Source organism: Equus caballus, chromosome 10 (genome assembly GCF_041296265.1).
Source record: "Equus caballus isolate H_3958 breed thoroughbred chromosome 10, TB-T2T, whole genome shotgun sequence".
Taxonomy (NCBI): Eukaryota; Metazoa; Chordata; class Mammalia; order Perissodactyla; family Equidae; genus Equus; species Equus caballus.
In genome coordinates, this window is record NC_091693.1 from 62,617,364 (window position 1) to 62,642,334 (window position 24,971).

Sequence of the window (24,971 nt, forward strand, 5' to 3'; positions counted from 1 at the left end):
CTCCGAAAACCCTTATAATTTCCTAAGTGATAAGAGCACTAGGTGCATCTTTTGTTCTAATATTTGGTCTGTGACCCTGGTTCCTGACACGCAACTCATAAACCCCTTGGAATTTCCTGGGTGACAGCAGTGTCCTTTGTTCTACTGAGGTGACTCTTGGTGGGCCCCTGAATGGGGGCTGGTCCCCCAAGACCCAGCCATGATTAGAAGCTTGGAATTTGCAGCCCCACCTCCATTCTCCAGAGAGGTGAGAGGGGCTGGAAATGGAGTTAATAGTCAACATGCCTACATGATGAAGCCTCCAGAAAGGCTCAAAAATACAGGGCTCAGAGAGCTTCCAGGTTGGTGAACACATCCACATACCAGGAAGGTGACACACCCCAAACTCCACAGGGACGGAAGCTCCCACACTTGAGACCCTCCAAGACCTCGCCCTACGTATCTCTTCATCTGGCTGTTTACCTGTTTCCTTTATCAAACCCTTTAATAAACATAAGTAAGCTCTTACCTGAATTCTGTGAGCTGTTCTAGAAAATAACAGAATCTGAGGGGAAAGAGGTCAGAGGAACCTCCAATTTGTAGTCAAGTCAGAGAGAAGTTGTGGGTAACCCGGGAACCCACTACTTGCGATAGCATCTGAAGAGGGGGGCAGCCTCATGGGAATGAGCCCTTAACTGTGAGATCGGACCTTATCTCCAGCTAGATAGTGTCAGAATTGAGTTAAATGGTAGGAGACCCAGCTGGTGTCGAAGAAATGCTTAAGGTAGGGAATAAAAACCCACAAACATCTGGCGTCAGAAATGTTATGGGTGTGGGAGAAGGGTGAAAGTAAAGGAGAAACACAGGAGGGGGACTGGGTTTTCCCAAAACAATAACAATACAATAAATTCTAACACAATACTATCAACCAATACTCACTACCAATCCCAACAAAGAGCTATTTACAAGTCAAAAATGACCATAATAACAGATTCTATAAAGCATTTTAAAGGTAGCGTTGTAAGTGGTGAGGTGGTACAGTTTAGCAAAGTAGGGGTTTTTTTGGTTTTTTTATGATTGGCCCTGAGCTAACATCCGTTGCCCTTGTTCCTCTTTTTTTTACGCCCCCCCTCAAAGCCCCAGTACATAGCTGTATATCCTAGTTGTAGGTCATTCTAGATCTTCTATGTGGGATGTCAACCGCAGCATGGCTTGATGAGCAGTGTGTAGGTCCGTGCCCAGGATCCAAACCAGCAAACCCAGGGCCAGTGAAGCTGAGCATGTGAATTTAATCACTCGGCCACAGGGCTGGCCCCCCTAGAAAAGTAGTTTTAAAACTTATTCTGGCCATGGATCCCTTTTTCCTACCTTGTTGCTCCTGTTCCACTAATCTTCCTGTCATTTTGAAGAGCTGGATTGGAACCCAGGATTCGCTCTTTATTAGTTAGGGTATGAATCCTGGTTCTTCTATATACTAGCTTGACAATTCATTGAACTTCAATTTTCTTAGGTGTAAAATGGTGAAATGTAAGTGTAGCACCATACAGCCTAGGTATGTCGTAGGCTGTATCATCTAGGTTTGTGTAAGTACACTCTATGATGCTTGCACAATGACGAAATCGCTTAACGACACATTTCTCAGAATGTGTCCCTGTCATTAAGCAACACATGACTGTGTATAAATGCAAGTAATATAAAGGCATCAATTTCATGGACTTAGCAATAAGCCATTAAACCACAGACTCTTGGAAAAATAAAGAACTGAACTGAAGGAGACAGTTCAAGGAGGAGATTTTATAAGGAATCATGAGGGTTTACTGGGAGGCTGAGCAACAGTCTATAACCAGTTTTATAAATTAGTGATCAAATTCCTAAACCACTTTCTTGATTCTTCTTCACGCACATTTTACTTATGTGTGACTAGTCTAAGCAATCATTTTATAAAATTTTAGACACATATGCCCAAATCCACTTAAGTCAGTCTCTATTTTTAATCTCTAGAGAGACTAAAGTCTCCTCAGTAATAAGCTGATTGCTCTGGTCCTTTAAAACAAAACAAACAATATGTCAACAAATTTTTAGAACATCTTACCACTGACAAAAGGCATCCAACAAAATAAACTATTCCCAGAAAAGCCTAAAAGGAGACAAAGCTGACAGACACTGCTATCCATTGATTGATTACATTTTGAAATACTTACCTAAGCAGTTTATGACCATTTGTTGTGGCCACTTCAGCAAGGCTTGTTAGAATCTTCAGGTACTGGCTTTCACTTTGTTGAGACAAATGTTCCAGAACTTGCCGTAACTAAATATATTACAAATTTAAAAATGTGATTATATAATAATCCATTAAACTTTATCAAGAAATTAAGTACCTATTAGTTTAGTAAGTATCCCAAAGCCAATCAGCTGAAATTAAGTCCTTTACGCTTATTTTGCCTTACATAAATTCAAAAGCTAATATAGAGATTAGATGACATAAAATCTTTATTCAAAATCACCCAATAAAAAGTCATAAAAAATATAAATAGATTGAAGAGAAGTCACCAAGTGTATTTATGGAAACTTAATTCTAAACTTCTAAAATTTAAGAGAATTTTAAGTACTGCAATTTTTCAAAGAGTAGATCAATTATAAATACAGAGCTCAGTACACTAGTGATCACCAACCATAACATGAGATTCCTCCTTAGATTCTTTTCCTCTACCTATGGGGAATATTCTAATTATCTTAAGGAGAGACCAAAGACCCAGAGGACAGAAGGGCCAAATATCACCACAAATATTAGTTTTGATATAATTCATATTTATCCTATAATGCAGATAAGCAAATTCAAATTATTAAAATATTTATAATAAAATTACTAAGCAAAACTGTAAAATGCCATATACACTAAGCACGAACAAGGCTTGTTCATTTACAAGCTACTTAGCACAACTACATTACCATGTTTTCTCGGAGATCTTCATTCTGTGTCATTTGAATAATTGTCTGGAAAAGCCTAGGGTGATACTGAATTAACACTTCACACGTCTCCCCATATCCACCCTAAAAACGAAATTTAAAATTATCTAAGTTTAAAAACAAAGTTCCTAAAGGAATATCTGTTTCCTCCACAAGCCTGACGCCAAATTTGTGGGTTTCCCACACCGAGCAATTCTCTAATTCTCTGTGGACACCAACTGGGTGCCCTACAATTTAATTCAATTCTGACGCTAATTACCTGGAGTTAGCGCAGACCCCACAGGTCAGGGGCTCAGTCCCACAAGTGTGCCCCGACATCAGAAGCCAATCACGATCCAGGCCACCCATACATCGGACTAACCAGTTATAAGTCAGGAGTTCCCACCACCCCCTCCTCGGGTTTGAGAATTTGCTAGAATAGCTCACAGAACTCAGGGAAACACTTTACTTACTATTAACTGTTTATTTTAAGGGTACAACTCAGGAACAGCCAAATGGAAGAGACGCATAGGGTAAGCTATGTCACCTTACATGGAAGGTACAGGGTACATGGAAGGGGCACAGAGCTTCCATGTCCTCTCTGGGCATGCCACCATCCCAGCCCCTTCAACGTGTTCACCAATGCAGAAGTTCTCTCAGAACCCACTGCTTTTTCCATTACATAGGCATCATTTATTAAATTACTGGTCATTGGTAACTGAGCATCTCCAGCCCTTCTTCTCCCCGGGAGCGGGGGAGGAGGCTGCCCTCTAATCATACGGTTGGCTCCTCTGGCCACCAGTCCCCATCAGGAAGCTATGTAGGGGCTTTCAGCCAATAGCCATTTCAATAATATACAAAAAGTCATTCTGATCACTCTGGAGATTCCAAGGGTCTTAAAAGCTGTCGTGTGAGGAACTTGGATGAAGACTGACATATATTTCTTATAGTATCATAGTTCCTTTCAAAGATCATACTCTTCACAGAACAAAAATCTTTGCACCCACCCTCTCGTTTGAGAATGACGTGATTTTACCAGTCTCAGTTTCTATTATAAAGTAAGGTGTTAAGACTATACATCAACAATGTACCTGTACACACAAATCCAGAGGGGTTACTCCATTTTTATCTGGCAGATATTTGGCTCCTCGTAATAGAAGAATCTGGGCTGTGTCTCTCTGACCATGGCTGTAAGAAACAGAACCAAGTCAAAAGTAAATATTTTTAATTTAAAGTCCTTCCCCGTGAATTATGAACAGTTACTATGTATCAACAGAGGATTAACAATTTCAAAAAACTGATGGGAAGACCTGCACTCCATCCTCAACAATCAGGAAAACTGCCCAGTGTTAAGCTATACTTTCACTATGTAGATAAGAAACTGACCTATTAAATCTTAAAACTGCCTTGGGACACGTTACCCACAATAAAGCACAATATTCTGGGATAAGGAGCTGCTACTCAGGCTTATGCGTTACTTTTTTCTTCCAATCACTTCCTTCTCAACTCTAGCCTGACCTTCTTCCTACCACACACACCCAAGTCTCTAGACTTCCTACTCCAAAAGAACCTCACTACCCTAAACAAGAGTACATTTTATGGCACTTTAATACTTATTAAAAAAATAAAAAGGAAGTAAGGAAGGAGAAAAGACAAATATCAAAGTAAAATAATGGTGGGAGGGTAGGGATTAATTAGTCAAAAATACAACCTAGCTTCCAACCTTCATTTTATCAACCCACTCAGTTTGCTTTCTGCTGAGAGCTATTCAATCTGACCTAGGAGCAACTCTCCTATCCACAGGCCCCATATTCCCCAACTGCTCTCTTTCTAGTAGGAGGAAAATTAGTAACTGCCACTCTCTCAGCTAGGAGGAAGCGACTTTAAGGGTAGTAACCACTAGACTCTAGGTCTCGTTATTCAATGAGCTAATGTAATTCTAGATAAAAGCAATAAAAAACAATTTTACAACCCAGGGACATCAAACTTTACAGCTAATTTTACGAAATGCCCAAGGAAGTCATACATTCTGAAACAGAATCTGATGAAAAATCTTTATTTTGTAAATAAGAAAAGCTACTAACTCAAGCACAGGTGAAACTAGAACTCAGATCTCTAGTCTTCTAGACCAATACTCTTTCCCCAATGCCATTACCTAAAAAGGTACACCACTTCACAAAGAAAAAGACTATGCAGATTTCTCAGAAACTTCAAAAAAAAACCCTACTCATTCTTTTCCACAAAATTACACTGGAAAAGTATAATTTATAACCAATTATAATTAAACAATTTAAAAAAATAGGATCCTACTATGAATCTGGTGGCAGAGTATAGGTCTACCACTCTCTCGATACTTTACTGTAATACTGATTACCTTCCTTAATATGAATATCAATAGGCCAAAACTAACTTATGCACAATATCTAATTTACTCCAGAAAAAGCAAAAAATCAAGAAACCAAGTAAATCAGCAATCCCTCCAAGAGCAACAGCGACTAGTTTTACTAGTGTACATCAAGAAAAGTCATCAAGCATCATTTGTCATTGAGCTGGTCAGGACATTATACATTACAGCTAATAGTAGTAACTTTACAATTAATACTGTTCTACTCTTTATAATGTTTAAAAATACAGGCTAAGTAAAAAGAAACTAACCTGAGCTTAATTTATTTAGGGAGACAGTGATGTCCTGGCTAGTATCCAAGATTCTGAGAAACCCAGATTTACAAAGCTATTCTGTTCAACTTTACTCACATTTCTTTTACAGTTATTTAATATCCATGTGTCCCATCTCTCCAATTAAAGTGCAAACTTCTTGACAACAAACCTGTTCCACAGCACCAAGTATGGCAGCTGTCTTATAATACGTACTCAATACATCTGTTGAATTATATTATAGGTTTTAACTTTAGACAGCATTCATTTGACTAATAAGCATTAAATAAGGTACAGCACTACTGAAAATAACAAAGAGACCTGAATCATAACTTAATTAGGATCCACTAGATGAGATACATAATGCTCAGTTCTTTGTACAAAGTCTGACTTAACCCTGATACTGTTATAAAATAACTATTTGATTTTTTTTTTTTTTTGGTGAGGAAGACTGGCCCTGAGCTAACATCTGTTGCCAATCTTCTCCTTTTTTGCTTGAGGAAGATTGTCAATGAGCTAACATCAGTACCAATCTTCCTCTATTTTCTATGTGGGACGCCACTACAGTATAGCATGATGACTGGTATGTAGGTCTGTGCCCAGGATCTGAGCCGGCAAACCCCAAGCTGCCAAGGCAGAGCACACAAACCCAACCACTACGCTCCTGGGCTGGCCCCTCACTCCATTTTTTAATTAAGAAAACTATAACTCAAGAGTGTAATAGAATTGCTCAAGATCAACAGTTACAAGACAGAGCAGAATTTGAATCTAGATCAGTCTAATTCCAAAATTCTTCATCTATATCATACTGTTCCACCAAGACAGATAAACATAGAGTATGACCTCAAAGAGTAAACAACTTAGTACTCATGAGAGTATGGAATAAGGTGCCAAGGGGATGTATGCTATGACAACAATATGATGGAGATCAAACAGTATGAACAGACAAGATCACCATGTGCAAACAGGACACTTTTCAATACTGTGATTTTAAAAAAGTCTCAAGGGGCCGGCTCCATGGCCGAGTGGTTAAGTTCGCGCACTCCGCTGCGGCAGTCCAGGGTTCGGATCCTGGGCGCAGACATGGCACCGCTCGTCAGGCCACGTTGAGGCGGCGTCCCACATCCCACAACTAGAAGGACCTGCAACTAAGATATACAACTGTGTACAGTGGGGGTCGGGGAGATAAAGCAGGGAAAAAAAAAAAGAAAGATTGGCAACAGTTGTTAGCCTAGGTGCCAATCCTTAAAAAAAAAAAAAAAGTCTCAAAATAATTAATTTTGTACCATATATAGCAAAAAGGATAATTAGCATGAAGAAAAAGAAATATGTCTACTATGACATTATAGAAAGCTGGAGCAATTTCTAAAACATTAAAATCTCATCTATAATCAGGTAACATTTCATTTAAAAAATAAATTAAAACCAAGAAAAAATAGCTAATAATATACAAAATCCACATAACCCGATTAGGGCCTCACGTGCCTCGCCTGTAATACTGCGAGAGATGAAGACTATCCCCTAACAGATGGCTCAGAGTGTTACAGAAAAGATTTTTCAGTTCAAATAATTGCAAAAATTTGCTCAGTGAATAATTATTCTTTAGGATTCAACTTATTTTTTCATATTGATTGAGACAAGACTCCCCTCAAAGAAATGCCAATGTATTTCCTGGAAACTAAGAAGTTGGCAAAGATTTAACTAATAAGGAACCTGTGGGGCTTCTAAAGCACTTAGGACTGATTTCTCAAGCACTGTCTTCTAAGTTTAGGCTCTTTCAGCAATATAACGTGAAAACTAGGCTAAAGTGCATAGAATAAATACATTGCAATTTTTTTGGAACTGCTTATGAAAGAAAGAGACCATATTTTCTAACGGTCTTTTCCTTTTCTAAAGGGTTACAATCCTGGGTCTATGGGCTGTTTTATGTGGCTATTTTGATTTTGAGTTCACTAATTTAAAGTAGTTGTTTGGCAATAGCTACAAATGCATGTTCAGAATCTTACCCCTTTCTCACTCTATTACAGATCTCTAAAATTCCATAAACATCCCACTGATTTCCCGCATCTATAGAAGCCCAGCTAAACTGCATTTTTCCTAATAGAATAAAAGTTATCTGCAGGTACAGAAAATACTTGAAAATCATTACACATCCAAACTTTTATTTGAAGAACCCAGTTAAGGGAATTGGAAGTATTACGACTGATTATAAAACCAATCTGATAATTTAAGAACTTGAAGCATTTGAAGATACTGTATTACAGTCCTGAAAGCAAAGATGCGGGGGAGGGGGATCAAAGTGTGCCCACAGGACACAGGAAAGAAAGCTAACGAATAATGCGCTAAATACCCAGAGAAGAAAAGTGGCTGGGAAAGAGCTCCTAGCACACTTCCACGTGACAATCAGTCTGACAATGACTCGCTCACAGAAGCACTACCTTATTAAACAGTGCTCAGAATTAGAACAGAAGTAATATAAAGAAAAAAAGAAAATGTCTGTATGGTGGGAGAAGCATCATATTTCTTAGAAAGAAAATCCTGTACAGCAATGAAACTGAATGAGGACAACACAACTTCGTACTTACAGGGAAGTGGAAAAATATGTCAGACCTTAGTGAGCACTTACCAACTGCTAAGGGCAAATTACTCTGCAGGGTGCTTTATATGAGCCACCTCATTTAATTCTCACTAGAGTCCCACAAGGCAGACGTCAGCATTTCCACTTCACAACGAAACAAAGCTTCAGAGGTCAAGAAACTTGACTAAAGATGCACAGCTTTACAGCTGGGATGTGAACCCTGCCTCCAAAACCTAGGCTCTTTCTCCTATGTATCTCAATACTTTCTGAATTTAATTCTAAATTTTAAAAAAAGTTTTCGTTAACTGATCCTGGAATAAAACATATGATGATACATCTTGTAATACCTCTCAATCAATAAAAACTTACATTAAGTTTAGCTTTTATCTTAGACCCCTAGAATTTGTCTGCAGGGTCAATTTGTTCCATTTCCCACATTCCTTTCCCTTTCATTTATGAGAGATAATACATTGAAAATAATTTATATATTTTTTTTAAAGATTTTATTTTTTTCCTTTTTCTTCCAAAGCCCCCTGATACATAGTTGTATATTCTTAGTTGCAGGTCCTTCTAGTTGTGGCATGTGGGACACTGCCTCAGCGTGGGTCGATGAGTGGTGCCATGTCCACACCCAGGATTCAAAGTGACGAAACACTGGACCGCCTGCAGCAGAGTGTGCAAACTTAACCACTCGGCCACAGGGCCAGCCCCGGAAATAATTTGTATTTTTAATGTATACCTATATCTAGATATCACAGGTACCATTAAAAGTCTGTCCTACAAATGAACCATGTTCCATATCTATCATCCTGCTACAATGATGAAATTATTTTCTAGTTTCAATTTTAACCAGACTTGCTAAACCATCTATGTTCAAAGAGATCTAATGTTTGCTAGCTTAAAACATAATGCGGAGAGCATCACGGCACAGTGAGTTTTTCCCTTAGACTCTCCCCCTTAAGATACAACAAAAAGGACATTCATATACCAACGGAGGACATTCACACAACATAAAAGACATGTGAGAGACCCACACAGCCACACATCTGAAGGTGAAGGTGCTGGACCCCCAGGAGGAAGTGGAAGGAGGTAACAGGATCTCCTCTCCCTTCCTCAATGGCAGTGACCCAGAGCACGGGACCGTGTGCGGCTCTGAGAGGAGACAGGGAGGGGCAGCCCTTGGAAGGACCACCTTCGCTCTCCAAGTTGCCACACAGCCCAATGGAAAGGTCCACACAGAGGTGGCTAAGCACTTGCGGGGGTGTCTTCATCAAGCCAATACCCCTGGAGAGCAGATAGCAAGGGCAGAGCAAGAACGCACCCAGGATCATACAGGTAAAAGAAAGCGCCTTTTCCACACCCGGCACTCCAGCTCAGCTGGTTGGCCAGAGCACCTTGTACATAAGATAAAAAAGCAGCAGCTGTGAGAGAGTGAGCTAGGGTTGCAGCAGCCTCAGAATTCTCAGCTCTTCAACACCATCCAGTGGTGGCAGGTGGAAGCTATGACCAAATATTCTCACTATGTGGAGGCACAAATCCACGCCATCAAACAGTATGAAAAAATATGTTAATACTCCAAACCAGAAGGAAAATGACAAGCACCCAGAAATCAATCCTGAAGGCACAGAAATTTAATATAAATGACAGAGAATTCAAAATAGCTATCATAAAAAAACTCAACGAGTTACAAGAAAACACAGATAGTTCTATGAAATCAGGAACTTCTTCACAAAAGAGATTGAAACTATAAAGAAAAACCAATCAGAAATGTGGGGGATGAAAAATACAATGGATGAGATAAAGAAACATCTGGAGTCCCTGAATAACAGATCTGACATTATAGAGGAGAGAATCAACAGTCTAGAGGATGGAAATATAGAAATGCTTCAGATGGAGGAGGAGAGAGAACTAAGATTAAAAAGAAACAAAGAAATTCACCAAGAAATATCCAACTCAATTAGGAAACACAGCATAAGGATTATAGATATTCCAGAGGAAGAAGAGGAGAATGGAGCAGAAAGCTTGTTCAAAGAAATAAGAGCTGAGAACTTCCAAGACCTGGGGAAGGAGCTAGAAATATAAGTGAAAGACACTAATAGATCTCCTAATTATATCACTGTAAAAAGACCTTCTCCAAGGCACATAGTAGTAAAGCTGGCAAAAGTCAATGACAAAGAAAAAATATTAAGGGCAGAAGAAAATAACTTACAAAGGAACCCCTATCAGGGTTTCAGCGGATTTCTCAGAATAAACCTTACAGGCTAGGAGAGAGTGGAATGATATATACAAAATTCTGAAAGACAAGTTGCAGGGTACAAAATCGACTTAAAAAAATCAGTTGCATTTCTATACTCTAATAAAGAACTAATAGAGAACTCAAGAATATAATCCCATTTACAATTGCAACAAAAAGAATAAAATATCTAGGAATAAATTTAACCAAGGAGGTGAAAGATCTATACACTGAAAACTGTAAGACATTATTGAAAGAAACTGATGATGACATAAAGAAATGCAAAGATACTCAATGCACATGGATTGGAAGAATATATAAATGTCCACACTACCTACAGCAATCTACAGATTCAATGCAATCCAAATCAGAATCCCAATGATATTCTTCACAGACACAGAACAAAGAATCCTAAAATTCATATGAGGCAACAAAAGACCTCAAATAGCTAACGCAATCCTGAGAAAAAAGATCAAAGCTGAAGGCATCACAATCCCTAACTTCAAAATATACTACAAAGTTATAGTAATCAAAACAGCATGGCACTGGTACAAACACAGGTACACAGATCAATGAAGGAGAAGTGAAAGCCCAGAAATAAAACCACACATCTACTGACAGCTAATCTTCGACAAGGGAGCTAAGAACATACAATGGGGAAAGGAAAGTCTCTTCAATAAAAATGGTGTTGTGAAAACTGGACAGCCACATGCAAAGACTCAAAGTAGACCACTAGCTTTCACCATACGCAAAAATTAACTCAAAATAGATCAAAGACTTGAAGCTAAGACCTGAAACCATAAAACTCCTGGGAGAAAAGATAGGTAATACCCTCTGACATCAGTCTTGGAAGGATCTTTTCAAATACTCAGACAAGGGAAACAAAAGAAAAAATAAACAAGTGGGAATTTATCAACTAAAGAGTTGCTGCAAGACAAAGGAAATCACTAACAAAACAAAAAAACCCACCAAGTGGGAGAAAAATATTTGCCAATCATATATCCGACAAGGGATTAATCTCCAAAATACATAAAGAACTCACACAACTGAACAAAAAAAAAACAAACAACTCAATCAAAAAATAGACAGAGGGGGCCAGCCAGATGGCAAAGTGGTTTGGTTTGCACATTTCGCTTCCGGAGCCCAGGGTTCACCAGTTCAGATCCCAGGCACGGACCTATGCACCACTTGTAAAGCCATGCTGTGGCAGGCATCCCACATATAAAATGGAGGAAGATGGGCATGGATGTTAGCTCAGGGCCAATCTTCCTCAGCAAAAAGAGGAGGATCGGTGGTGGATGTTAGCTCAGGGCTAATCTTCCTCAAAAAAAAAAAACAACAGGCAGAGGACATGAACAGTTTCCCAAAGAAGACATACAGATGGCCAATAGGCAAATGAAAAGATGTTCAACATCACTAGTCATCAGGGAAATGCAAATCAAAACTACACTAAGATATCCTTACACTCATTAGAATGGCTGTACTCATCAAGAAAAAAATTAACAAACGTTGGAGAGATTGTAGAGAAAAGGGAACCCTCACATGCTGCTGGAGGGAATGCAAACTGGTGCAGTCACTATGGAAAACAGTATGGCGATTTCTCAAAAAACTGAAAATAGAAATACCATAGGTCCCAGCTATCCCACTACTGGATATTTATCCAAAAAACTTGAAATCAACAATTCAGAGAGACTTAGGTACCCCTATGTTCACTGCAGCATTATTCACTATAGCCAAGAAGTGAAGTAACCCAAGGGCCCATCAACTGATGATTGGATAAAGATGATGTGGTATATACACACAATGGAATACTACTCAGCCATAAAAAAAGACAAAATCATCCCATTCACAACAACATGGATGGACCTTGAGGGTATTATGTTAAGCGAAATAAGCCAGATGGAGAAAGACAAATACTCATATGTGATCTCACTCATATGTAGAAGATAAACTAACAGACAGACAGAGAGAGGAGTTTACTGGTTACCAGAGGGGAAGGGGGCTGGGGGTGGGCACAAGGGGTGAAGGGCCACATTTATATGGTGACTGACAAACAATAATCTACAACTGAAACTTCACAATGCTATAAACTATCATGACCTCAATTAAAAAAAAAAACCTATTGAGAATACAATCCTAGCAGAAAGTACTTCCAGGAAATTCTTTCACCATATCCCTATGCTCAGACTAACTATACAAATATCGCACCTGTGCACAACACTAACATACCTATATTTTGCTATTATACATGGCATTGTTTCATATAAGATATTTTTAAAACACACAGTTGTAGTGATTCATTCATTCAAAAATATTTACTAAGCATCTAAGTGCAAAGCACTGTACTATACATTGAATATAAAGTGGTGAACAAAATAAATAAAATTCTTGCTTTCATTGAGCTTTCAGTCTCGTAGGGGAGACACACTCTAAACAAGTAAATAAACAATTGCAAAACATGAAGTGCCATGAAGGAAACAATCATGACGCTGTGAAAGAAAATCTGAGGGGGCCAGTCCAGCAGCATAGTGGTTAAGTTCATTCACTCCACTTTGGCAGCCTGGGGTTTGTAGCTTCAGATCCCGGGTGTGGACCCACACACCACTCATCAAGTCGTGCTGTGGTGGCATCCCACATACAAAATAAAGGAAGACTGGTATGAATGCTAGCTCAGGGACAATCTTCCTCAAGAAAAAGAGGCAACAGATGTTAGCTCAGGGCTAATCTTCCTCACCAAAAAAAAGAAAGAAAATCTGAGTAGAGGCCAAGTTAGACCAGTCAGGAATCCCCTTACTCAAAAGCAACAGATACACAGTGACATGAAGAAGTCAGCCACACAAAAAGCCTAGGGAAGAACATTTCAGGCAAACTAACAGCACATAGAAAAGTCTGCTGGAAAGCATCCACTGCATTTGGGGAAGTCAAAGAGAACCAGTGTGGCCGCAGTACAGTGAGCTAAGCAGGGGTCAGACCACACAGGTCTCACAGGTGGAGGCACAGTTTGGATTTTATTTGAAAGGCAACAAAGAGGCACTGAAAAGTTTTGGGATACAGGGTTGTATCCCAGGTTGCTTCCATGTCTTGGCTATTGTGTATAATGCTGCAATGAACATTGGGGTGCAAGCATCTTTATGCCTTTGTGTTTTCAAGTTCTTTGGATAAATACCCAGCAGTGGAATAGCTGGATCATATGGTAGATCTATTCTTAATTTTCTGAGGATACTCCATACTGCTTTCCATAGTGGCTGCACCAGTTTTGCACTCCCACCAGCAGTGTACGAGGGTTCCCTTCTCTCCACATCCTCTCCAACATTTGTTGTTTCCTGTCTTGTTAATTATAGCCTTTCTGACAGGAGTGAGGTGATACCTCATTGTAGTTTTGATTTGCATTTCCCTGATAGCTAATGATATTGAGCATCTTTTCATATGCCTGTTGGCCATCCGTGTGTCCTCTTTGGAGAAATCTCTGTTCAGATCTTTTGCCCATTTTCTAATTGGATTGTTGGTTTTTTGTTGTTGAGCTGTATGAGTTCTTTGTATATTTTGGATATTAACCCCTTATCTGATATATGGTTTGCAAATATCTTCTCCCAATTGTTACGTTGTCTTTTCATTTTGCTGATGGTTTCCTTTGCTGTACGGAAGCTTTTTAGTTTGATGTAGTCCCATTTGTTCATTTTTTCTTTTGTTTCCCTTGCCCGGTCTGGGGACTTGAAAATATGCTTCTCAGACAAACGTCAAAGAGTGTACTGCCTATGTTTTCTTCTAGAAGTCTCATGGTTTCGGGTCTTACATTCAAGTCTTTAATCCATTTTGAGCTGATTTTTGTGCATGGTATAAGGGAATGGTCTACTTTCATTCTTTTGCATGTGGCTGTCCAGTTTTCCCAACACCATTTATTGAAGAGACTCTCCTTTCTCCATCGTATGCTGTTGGCTCCCTTGTGGAGTATTAGCTGTCCATAAACGTGTGGGTTTACTTCTGGGCTCTCAATTCTGTTCCACTGATCTGTGTAAGTTTTTGTGCCAGTACCATGCTGTTTTGGTTACTATGGCTTTGTAGTATAATTTGAAGTCAGGGAGTGTAATACCTCCATCTTTGTTCTTTTCTCTCAGGAATCCTTTGGCTATTTGGGGTCTTTTGTTGTTCCGGTCTAAAGTTTAAATAATCAAGCAAATCAAAGGCTCCCATCTATAACATACAAAAACACTGGCAACAGAAAATACTTTTCCTCATGCAATTAAGTAAGAGAACGATAAAGGTAAACATCTTAAAAGGGAGCTTAGTACTTGTGGGAAAACAAGAAAGCTTTAGAAAATATACAGAAATATTTGTATTTGGAAATACAGTAGAAATACAACATTCTTTAATGAAAGCATCTGGAAATATAAAATATCATACCTGCAAGCAAAGTACAGTGGAGTGGCTCCTGACACATTTGGCCTGTTAATATCGGCACCACTGTCTAGCAAGCACTGCACTGTCTGGGGGGAGAAGAAACAAAAGTAAAGCCAGAGAAGTCAAACAAAGACACAATTACCACAATTTTAATCCATATAAGGAAAGTTCCTGCCACAACTTGAAGCTTTAAAGAAGAACGAGTAGGAACATGACAATTATGATGGCTGAACCAATTCAACTTCTTGGTAAGCTCCCTGAGCCTCTCAGGCTCTACACGATATATGTGGAAATATCAATGCAATAGAAAATGTGATTAAGGCTCTAGAATATCGCTGACACGTGTAGCTACAAAGGACTTGAAAAGTGGCTAGTACAACTGAGGAACTTAATTTTTTATTTTATTTTATTATAATTAAGTTTAAATAGTCACATGTGGCCAGTAAATTGGACTGTGCTGCTCCAGATATTTGAATTTAAAAACCAAAAATTTTGCCTCTAAAAACAAAAGTACCAGAGCTCTAACTTTCTAAAAATCAGAGAGCATAATTATTAAAGTACAAAATGTTAAAAAACTAAGTCCTTTTGCTATTAACAGTAGCCAATACTGCCTCAGTTTCTCTGATAGTCATTCATATATTCTCTGTCCCCTAAGCTCTATTTCCGCAATCATTTGACTCATACTAAGGGACAGTAAGCTAATATAAGATCCTAAAGATGCACATCTGAAGGTTAGGGATAGGGTGAAGCTCTCCTGAAAACCTTAACAAGGAAAGTCTTTTCTGGTTCTATTCCTATGAGCCTCATTTGAATTTCTCCTGCAGAAAGGAAGAAAATGAGTAAAAGCTTAAGTTTCTGGAATTAGACTTTTAAATATTACTTCTAGATTGAACACATTTATGTTTATTGCTGCTCTGAAACTTAGTACAATGTCAGTAAAATAAGACGATAAATCCACAAGGAAGAACAGGAAAGAATACAACAGCAACTAGATAAGTCAGTAAGCTTTGGGAAAATAGCAAGCCAGTGGGGGAATAGTAAGTGACTTAGCAGATCAAAGAAAGCTGAAGTCTAAGAGCCTGCAAATGCGGATTCCAACAACAAACCAGCAAATTCTTGCTACAGCACACACACATACAAAACACAGGAAGTGGAAGTACCAGGTACCTTGGAAGATAGGAACGGTTACATACAGCTAAAAACAGCAGAAGGAGTTGAAAGCCTATAAAAACCAGTTGGAACCTCCCCTAGACCCTTCCTCCCCATCACATACAGTTAGCCACTATCCCTCCTAATAGCGTCTCAGAGGTAGGGAGGCTTATTCTCAGGACAAGGTGAAGAGGGAGGTCCTGGACTGGCAGGCAAGAAATACAGGTAAGAGCAGGGATGAGGAGCCATGCTGAAAATAACTCATTAGGTGAAAACCAGCCCCACATTCCACTAGGCTCCCAGAAATCCAGCAGCCGGACTTAAAGCCTGAAGCAGGAAGAGACTGAAAGTTTCCTCTCTGGAGAGTGGCACCAGACAACAGTCCCACAGATAATGGCGTTACAGATTCACCTGTCAAATAGCCCAGCTGTCCCCTAGGGGACCTTCAGCAATGCCGGAAGATTTTTTTTATTCTCATGACTAGGGTAGGAAGAGTGTAATCGGCAGCCAGTGGGTAGAGGTCAGGGATATGTCTAAACATCCTACAACCTACAGACAGGCCCCACAACAAAGAATTTTCCAGCCCAAAATCTCAATAGTGCCGAGATTGAGAAACCTTGGCATACTATGAGGACAGTCAACAAACCCAGCCATGTACACAACGCTTCCAGCCAATGTTTTAGTGCCTCACCACGACATAGGAATGCACAGACAACATTAAAGAGGCAACCGAAGCAGGCCTCTAACCCGAAAAACAAAATTAAAACCAGAAAAGAAAGTCAGAAAAACAAACACAATAAAGGGAACCAAAGAAAACAACAAAAATTAGAAAAGTAACTAATACCCTCAGAGAGAAAAAAACATTACAGCCATGAGAACACGATACTGGGGGGAAAATATTCAGAGAATAAGAAATTAAAAATATGATGGAATAAAAATTTAATAGAAGTTTGGAAAGACAATGTTGAAAAACTTTACAAGAAAAAAAGTAAAACAAAAAGACAAAGAAAATAGGAAAAATGAGAAAATTAGTACTGTAGATCAATCCAGGCAGACATAGCATAGAAAACAAGAATGCAGAAAATGACAGAAGTGAGAGAACGAAGGGAAGTAATCAAGAAATAATATCAAAAAATTTCCCAGAACTGAAGAACAGGAGTTGCCAGATTGAAAAGGCTCACCGAGTGCCCAGTCTAGTAAATTAAAAGATCTTCAACAAGGCATATCACAGTGAAATTTCATCATACTGGAGATATAAGATTCCAGAGATAAACAATAATTACATAGTCATTAAACTTAACAGTAACACTGGAATCTAAAAGATGAAATGTCTTCCAAAACTGTAAGGTAGATAACTTCCATGTAGAACTCTATAGCCAGCCACATTATCATTCAAATACATGGTTTTAAATAAAAAACATACTTTAGCTACATTAAGATTTCAAAAAAATCACTTCCAGTGCACCTTTTCTCAAGAAGCTACTGAAGGATACTATCCTCCAAAACAAGAGAATACACCAAAATAGAAGATGTGGAACCCAGAATATTGGAGATCAAAAACAGGAGAAACTAAGAAATTCTCAGGTTTAGAGGAAAAAAATAGAAGTGACATTATCTAATGAATTTGTCTGTGTAGTATACAATACTGAGAGATATCTTGTTGGAGCACATAGGAGGAATTACTGATTCATAAAAAGAAAAGTGGGCAAAGCCAATTATTAACTTTAATAAAAATAATCACCCTAGATAGAAAATGTTATTATAGTTCACTATTTGACTCAGCAGAAAACAATATTTACCTGACTATATATAAAACTAATATTGTCTAACCGAAGTTTACGATATAGGTAATTTTAGAAATGGAGAAAGAGGGCATGGGAAGACGTAAAGGAATTAAACCCTCACTTACCGTAACAGGAAATGACTCAGTGGTATCTAAAAGAAGTAATTAAGAAAGAGCAATAGAACCATATTCTTTGGAAATAGATACCAGAAGAAAAGCTAAAAAAAATAAAAACTTGCCTGGTGATCATCATTTGACAAAGAAGAAGGGTGGTTTAAGGGACTATCATGTTTTATTACAAAGATTTTGATAAAAAATATTTTAAAATATAATATTCATGTATTGCTACTTGAATTTACTTCTATCCCAAAAGGAATTCTAAAATCTACGTAATAAACACATTGTTACATAGAACTTAATTATTAGCTACATAATTCCTTTATGCACAAGGAAAAGTGGTCAAGTACAGCTTTCAAATATAAGAAAAACAAGCATTTAGGTCATTATTTTCTAAGACAAGGCCTTTGGGAGCCTTTTGATTATGGCTCTCCCCTTTTTGATTTTTGACCTAGAAGCTGCATCTGTGTGGTCCCAAAACAGGAGTGAGATGGACAGCAGCAACAACATTCACTAACTGTTATAGAGAGTATAGACAGAAAGCCATCTCTCAAAAGGCTCAGGAGAGATGAAAGCAAATATATCGAAAATATACATTAACATGCAATTAAAACCCAGCAATCCAGAGAGAAGCTGAAATCAAGTGATTATTAACAAAACATACAATGCATTCATAAAAATTATCTATCTGTTAAAACTACATAATGATATTATAATGTGAAGAACCTTACCATTTGTCTGGACACTGTGCTAAAAAGCATCTATCATTTCTTTGAAGGCATCCTGTGAGGAATTTGATATTCTCTCCACTTTTACAAGTAGGAAACTGAGTCTCAAATAGGTCAAGTAATGTGCACCCAACACACAAACGGGGAAGCAGGAATTAAACCTTAAGCCACCATGTTCATAACCACTATGCTATTTACCAAAAGACAGGAATTCTTATTTTTTCTGAATTCAGATTACTTAATAGTATTATGGCTAATTCAGCATATCTTCATACACTACATTAATCTTAGATGATCTACTAATTCCCCTAACTAAACAACGATTTGTGAGTCAGGCTCAAGGGCCTAGTCAGCTATTTACATCTAGTTATAAAATAACGCCCTTTCTAAAACCATATACTTTTTACAGTACTTCTGTATTTTTATTTATACTGTAGAGCTTGCAGTATAAAAACAATTTAGCCATGAGACTAACATATCCCTCTACTGTTCAACAAAGTGGTGAGACAAACTTCAGGCAAATTATAGCAAAAAAGCATGATTTACAATATGAACTGTCACATGTTCCTATCATATCCTTACATATAGGAAATATCCTACAAAGACGTTAAAAATTCTTTCTGTTCTTAAGAGAGAAAAACAATTGATTAAGAAAGCGGAAATAGCTCACTCCAAGTATTTTCTTTACCATTCATAAATCTTTCTGATTTTCTAATAAAATTATCCTAATTAAGATCCTCAAACTATGCAACCATTAAAAGAAACACATATTTTGTATGTGTGTGTGAGGAAGACCGGTCCTGAGCTAACATCTGTTGCCAATCTTCCCCTTTTTTGCTTGAGGAAGACTGTCCCTGAGCTAACATCTGTGCCAACCTTTCTCTATTTTGTATGTGGGTTGCCTCCACAGCATGGCTGACAAGTGGTACGTAGGTCCACGCTGGGCATCCAAATCTGTGAATCCTGGGCCACCAAAGCAGAACTCACGAACTTAACGACTATGCCACCGGGCCAGCTCTAGAAACACACATTTCTAAAAAGCTTTCAATAGCTTCAATTATAGGTAAAACGTTGCCTGGAGATAAACAGGGAGAAAAATCCATTTCCCTCAGAGTAAGGATAAAAAGTATATAAAGGGATTTGAATGTGAAGAATAAAAAACTGCCTTGCAGCACTGAAATCAGTGAAAAGCCATCAATCTTTGTGATTTAAAAAAAAAAAAAGTCTGCAGATTTCTTTCTGTAAAAGCTCTGAAACAGGAGGAGAAAGGATAATGCAAAATCCAATTACTGATTAAACAGCATAACAGGAGGAGCAAGAAAGCAACAGACAACCTAAATCACAGGTTTTCTTAAAAATTTCCAGTCTGTGTAAAACTATACGTATACAAAGGGTAAAATAACTCTGAAACTGGTAAAACTCAGGTAGACAAAACTCTGAGCAAGTATTAAATTAAAATGAATACATAAAAGCTCTTGAAGAAACAATACTACTTGAGGATTTTAAATTACAAAGAAGCATAAGGCAAAAACATAACTGAAAAGAATAAATTCTGCAGCCAACTACTGAAATCCCTAGGGATTCTCAAATGCAGAGATTTTCAGTGACAGATGCCAACAAATCAGATATGACGTTTTATAAGAATCAGCACTATCAATATATGCTCTACTTAAAGGTACAAAAGAAAAAAGTGACAAACATTCAGAAATGGAAAGAAAATAGCAGGAAAAAACCACGCAAACTGACATTGCATTTGCCTAGTCCTCTCTCAACAAAAATTTCAATGTCTATTACGTGCTGTGGATACTCTAGGTGGTGGAGTTACAGCAATGAACAACATGGACAAAAATCTCTGCCCTCATTAAGCTTACCTTCCAGTGGAAAAGACCAAGAGACAAAAGAAATACACAAAATACGTAGCGTGCTAGAGGGTGATAGTTCTAGCCAGAAAAATTGACAGGATTCTCTTTGACAGATTTAGATTCAATATGTTTTAGCAAATTTGTCACCCCTAAAGCCCTACAAATACTTCTGTGAAAACTAAACTGTGTCTGTTTAACAGACTGTAGGCCACCAGGTCCAAAAAAGCATAACTGTGATTTACGATGGTCATAAGTTTTTCTGTTTTCAAAATTTTATGGCTTCTCGTTTACCTGTAAAAATTCAGCTCCTCAGCTTACAATTTAGTAAATATACACGTGTAAAAGTACACCAACATAAGTATCTGTGACTGACGGCTCATTATCTACATTTTTCAAGTTAATACAACACACATAATTTCAAGAACTACACTGAACTGAAATCATTTTACGTGCCTAATTTCGATCACCAAAATATGCTTTTAAAATAATTCATCACTTCAATTCCCTGTCCAACCCTCCCTACCTAAAAAAAAATCCAAAAAACAAAAAACAAAACTATTCTCCTATTCCCAGATAATCTACAATGGGGGCTTTCCTCTTCACAGAAGAAGAAACTGCAGGGGAGGAACCTTGAAATAACACTATTGAAAGGGAATTTTCCTATAGCCTTCAAGAAACCCTTAAGAAGAAATAACACATTTTCAACAGACTTCATGACCTTTCAAGTGATAAAACAATATCCTGAGTGGAAAACTAATGCACAAAGCTAATGTTTGGGTCAATCTCAAAAGTCATTTAATTGAAGGCAGTGACTAACCAAGACCACCTGTGCCCAATACACTGCTAAATTACAAAGCAAGAAACCCACGGCAGCTCTACTTTATCAATGTCAACTCTCTAAACAACACTGATCAAAGTAAAATGGAATAGATATTCACTATTAAAACTACAAGTAAAAATCTGAGTTGTGGTATTATTATTTGCTAAAAGAAGACCAAACAACAACAAAAAAGCATCTCTGTTTATCTTTTATTAAAAATAATCCTGATGACATGACTTAACAGCAATGCAAAAATAACTTATGCAATAAGAATAATGGCCAACTCACTAATCAGTCACGGGTTTATACAGGTCTTCTCTAGAAACCATCCACCTAAACCTATCAAGACTTTGAACCCTTATGTAATGTCCAGCAAAAATCAATGTTATCCAGTTGTGTTAGAAAAATAACAGTAATAGGAGAACCATTATTTGCTCACATTTCCCAGAAGTGATTAAGGGAGAATTCCAACATTAGGATAAACAAAATTCTTTAATTCTAAAAATACATTCTGAAATGTTAGTCAGTCTACCTTTGTGCCTCAAGGCTGAATGCAATTAATGTTTTTGCAAAAGCTTTCAATTAAGTGTGCATGGTTGTCCTGTAATTCTCTGGATAAAAAGCTTGGGAGCTAGCTAAAGATATCAAGAAAGCTGACAATGTGGGTGAGCACTGTTCCCTCAAAAGGCTACAATTTCAGTAAAAAACCCAGACAGTTCTAGCAAAGATAGTCTATAACACCAGTGTCAAACAACTGCTTTTAAATTTCAGGAGCTTAAATCTACTCTAAGCAGGGTTCAACTACCATTTTAGACTGTTTGTGAAGCTTCATATTCAGCTATACAAATTTAACAATATAAAGTTTATTCTGATAATTGCTTTTTTCAGTGAATTCATAAACTAATCCTGCTGTGTACTCTAACTTACATAAATTGAGATTAAACCATTTGATAGTTCTCTAGGGTTTATAAATCCAAGCTATTCCAGGAAAACAGTTATCAATCATTTGTGGCAATTCAATACATTAATAAATCTTAAAGAACTAATGACAAAGAAAAAAGTTACCAAAAAGTAAGTTCAGTTTATGCCCCAAAAAATTGGAGTCAATTATATCTGTGTAGAATAGTAATAGGTTTTACTACACTTTCTAAAACTGAGATTAAAAATTAAACAACACTCTAGGCCTAGCTTATTGAAAAAAAGGAAATGAATTAAGGGTCCAGATAATGCTCTCTGTACTTTTCTTGCAGAATCACGTCATCCACATTAATAACGTCAGTAATAGTACCAATACTATTATGGCTCTTACGTGTCTTCCAAAGTGTTCACAGCACTTTCCTGAATTATGTAATCAGTAGACAGAAAATACCTTAGGAGATAGATAAGGTGAGGGGAAGAAAAAGTCGTCAAAGACTGTATAATAAGCCAGCTGAATAACCAAACTCTGAAATGATTTTTTTAAATCAATATCCAAAGACAAAGCATAATTCTGGTATTGTACAGCTAATAACAGCTAACGTAAGGAAAGTTAAAAATTAAATTACTAAGGAGTCATGACCATTTCTTTCATCTGATCATTTTTAAATAGAAATAGAAGTAGTTCAAAATCATAGTGCTATTATGTTGCAGGACAAAAACGGTAGGAATGCATTCTTCAACCGCCCAAACCGCCTCCTTCCAACAAGAGGACGATGGGACCTTTATTTCAGTTTACCTCCAACAAAACAGATGCATCTCTATGAAACCAGGGCAAAGATTACTCGATTTCTTACTTATGACATAAAATCATCTTTTTTCCAAATCTTTCATCTTTAAAAAAAGTAACACAAATCTGAAAAGCATTTCTTGTCATCAGATGCAAGAATATAGTACTCAATTATAAATTCTACAAAGCTTTAGAACTCTTAGCCAGTTGCTCAAAATCTTTTCAATGCACTCCTGAGATCTATCCTAAAATGAGATTAGAAGGTAGAATGTAAAGAATTTATCATATCTGCCTCTTTGATTTGAAAAGAACAGACATGCTTTTAAAAATATTTTAAAATGGAGTTTCTTTCCTCTTTATGTTTTATATTTTATTCAATAAAATAAATATAATCAATAAGCAAGCTTTTAAGCTTAAAAATAAAATAAAATCTTGAAACCTATGTGCACGGGTATATGTCTACATGGACACAAGTCTGAAGACCTTTTCATGAATTTATGCAACAACTGGCTACTTTGAGACAAGAAAAAGGCCATTTTCACTTGCTGCTAAAATAAGTCACTAGGATACCTGACAAAGCATTTTAGACTCAGTGTTCAACTTATGGAAAGATACACAAAGGGTTAAAAAAAAATCAATAATCCCTTACCCTGTAATAACTTATCATATCTCATAGCCCAGTAAATCATATCCAACTCAAGATAAAAGGATATGCTAACCCACTGAGATTTGAACATGTCCCAGAAATACATGAGTAATTATGAGATGGAGATAATATGAACACAACTATCAACACAGACTTTTACAGGTATATTCAGCCTGGAGGCTAGGAAATAGACTAATTTTTCAAGATTCCTTCTTGCCCTAATTGAAGAAAGAGTTAAGATGCATAAAATAATTCAGAAAATAGTGTTAAACATTCTCTTTACTTGATCCTTGCAGATAACTATAATTGACCAACTGTAACGGGATGGGATCTCACTCACCAATACAATCAACCACAAGTCACCAGGGCTTTTTGTACCTTTCCTCCTCTACTATATCTGCAAAATCTCACCCTGTGAAACTCATCACCACAGTGAAGGCAGGCTCTCTTATAAATCTTCTGAGAATACAATTCTTCAAAGGCATTTGACTATGAGGAATTCTCCCTTACTTTACCACACCTGCTTTAGGTTGTAAACCATATGGAATATATTATACTTATACTAACTACTCTTCAATAACTTCAGAAAGCAATTCTAAATTTTTAATGCAGTCTGTAATGCCCATGCTTTGAACAAATGTTTTGTAATTCTTGCTTCTTCACTGACTCAGGCAGCTAAAATTAGCTTTTGTAGATCATTTCTAATCTGAATTCCACTTTTTTCCTACAAAAGTTCCTGGGAAACAGGTAGGGTTTGCAATCTTAGTAAACAACACTCCACTCATCTGTTATAGCAGAGAGTGTTTACATTAAAGTAGGTGCTTTTCTGTCCTAGGAGAGCTACCAGCAGGACTCACTCCCTAATATGCAACAGTTGCTTAAAATCCTGGGCCATTCAAGATTAAGACATTTCAGATAATTTTTTTTTCCACACAGAATACTTTTTAAATTCAATAGTGTTGACTCTGAGGAAGTACAAACTGATGAGAAAGAATACTCCTTGAAAACACTGGGTTGGTTTTCAGATGACAAAAGACAAAAAAATAAAAATGAACATTGGTGTTCAGAAGAAATTCCAGGAAAGAAAAAACCAATCCTACATCCCTCCTTTTCTCCAACTCTTAATAAACATAAGACAGTGTCAATCTTGGCCTCACTATCTTAAAGAATCATGAACTGAGGTCATACCTACAGCATCTAAACATGTAGAATCCTACATCCTGAACCCAGATTAGGAAAAAAAAATTTGCAGAGATGGAAATCCAGATTCCACTTAGAAATTCTCTCAACAAAGACTCATAGAGAGTGTGTACAAAAAAATCAATACAAACAAACAAACATTGCATCTTTGTAGCTGTTGGCGGTGATTTAC

The 24,971-nt window shown here is 37.4% G+C and overlaps 1 protein-coding gene across 2 annotated transcripts in view; it reads right to left on the reverse strand.

Annotated features, from left to right (window-relative positions):
* Positions 1-24,971, reverse strand: part of HACE1 (HECT domain and ankyrin repeat containing E3 ubiquitin protein ligase 1) — a 105,948-nt gene that overhangs the window by 58,575 nt on the left and 22,402 nt on the right. For both annotated transcript variants that reach the window (XM_001501736.7, XM_014734298.3), the window contains 4 exons: positions 14,793-14,875; positions 4,017-4,113; positions 2,929-3,030; positions 2,181-2,287 (listed from right to left, as the gene is read on the reverse strand). In XM_001501736.7, the coding sequence (XP_001501786.2) occupies positions 2,181-2,287; positions 2,929-3,030; positions 4,017-4,113; positions 14,793-14,875 (389 nt within the window). The remainder of the gene's footprint in view (positions 1-2,180; positions 2,288-2,928; positions 3,031-4,016; positions 4,114-14,792; positions 14,876-24,971) is intronic.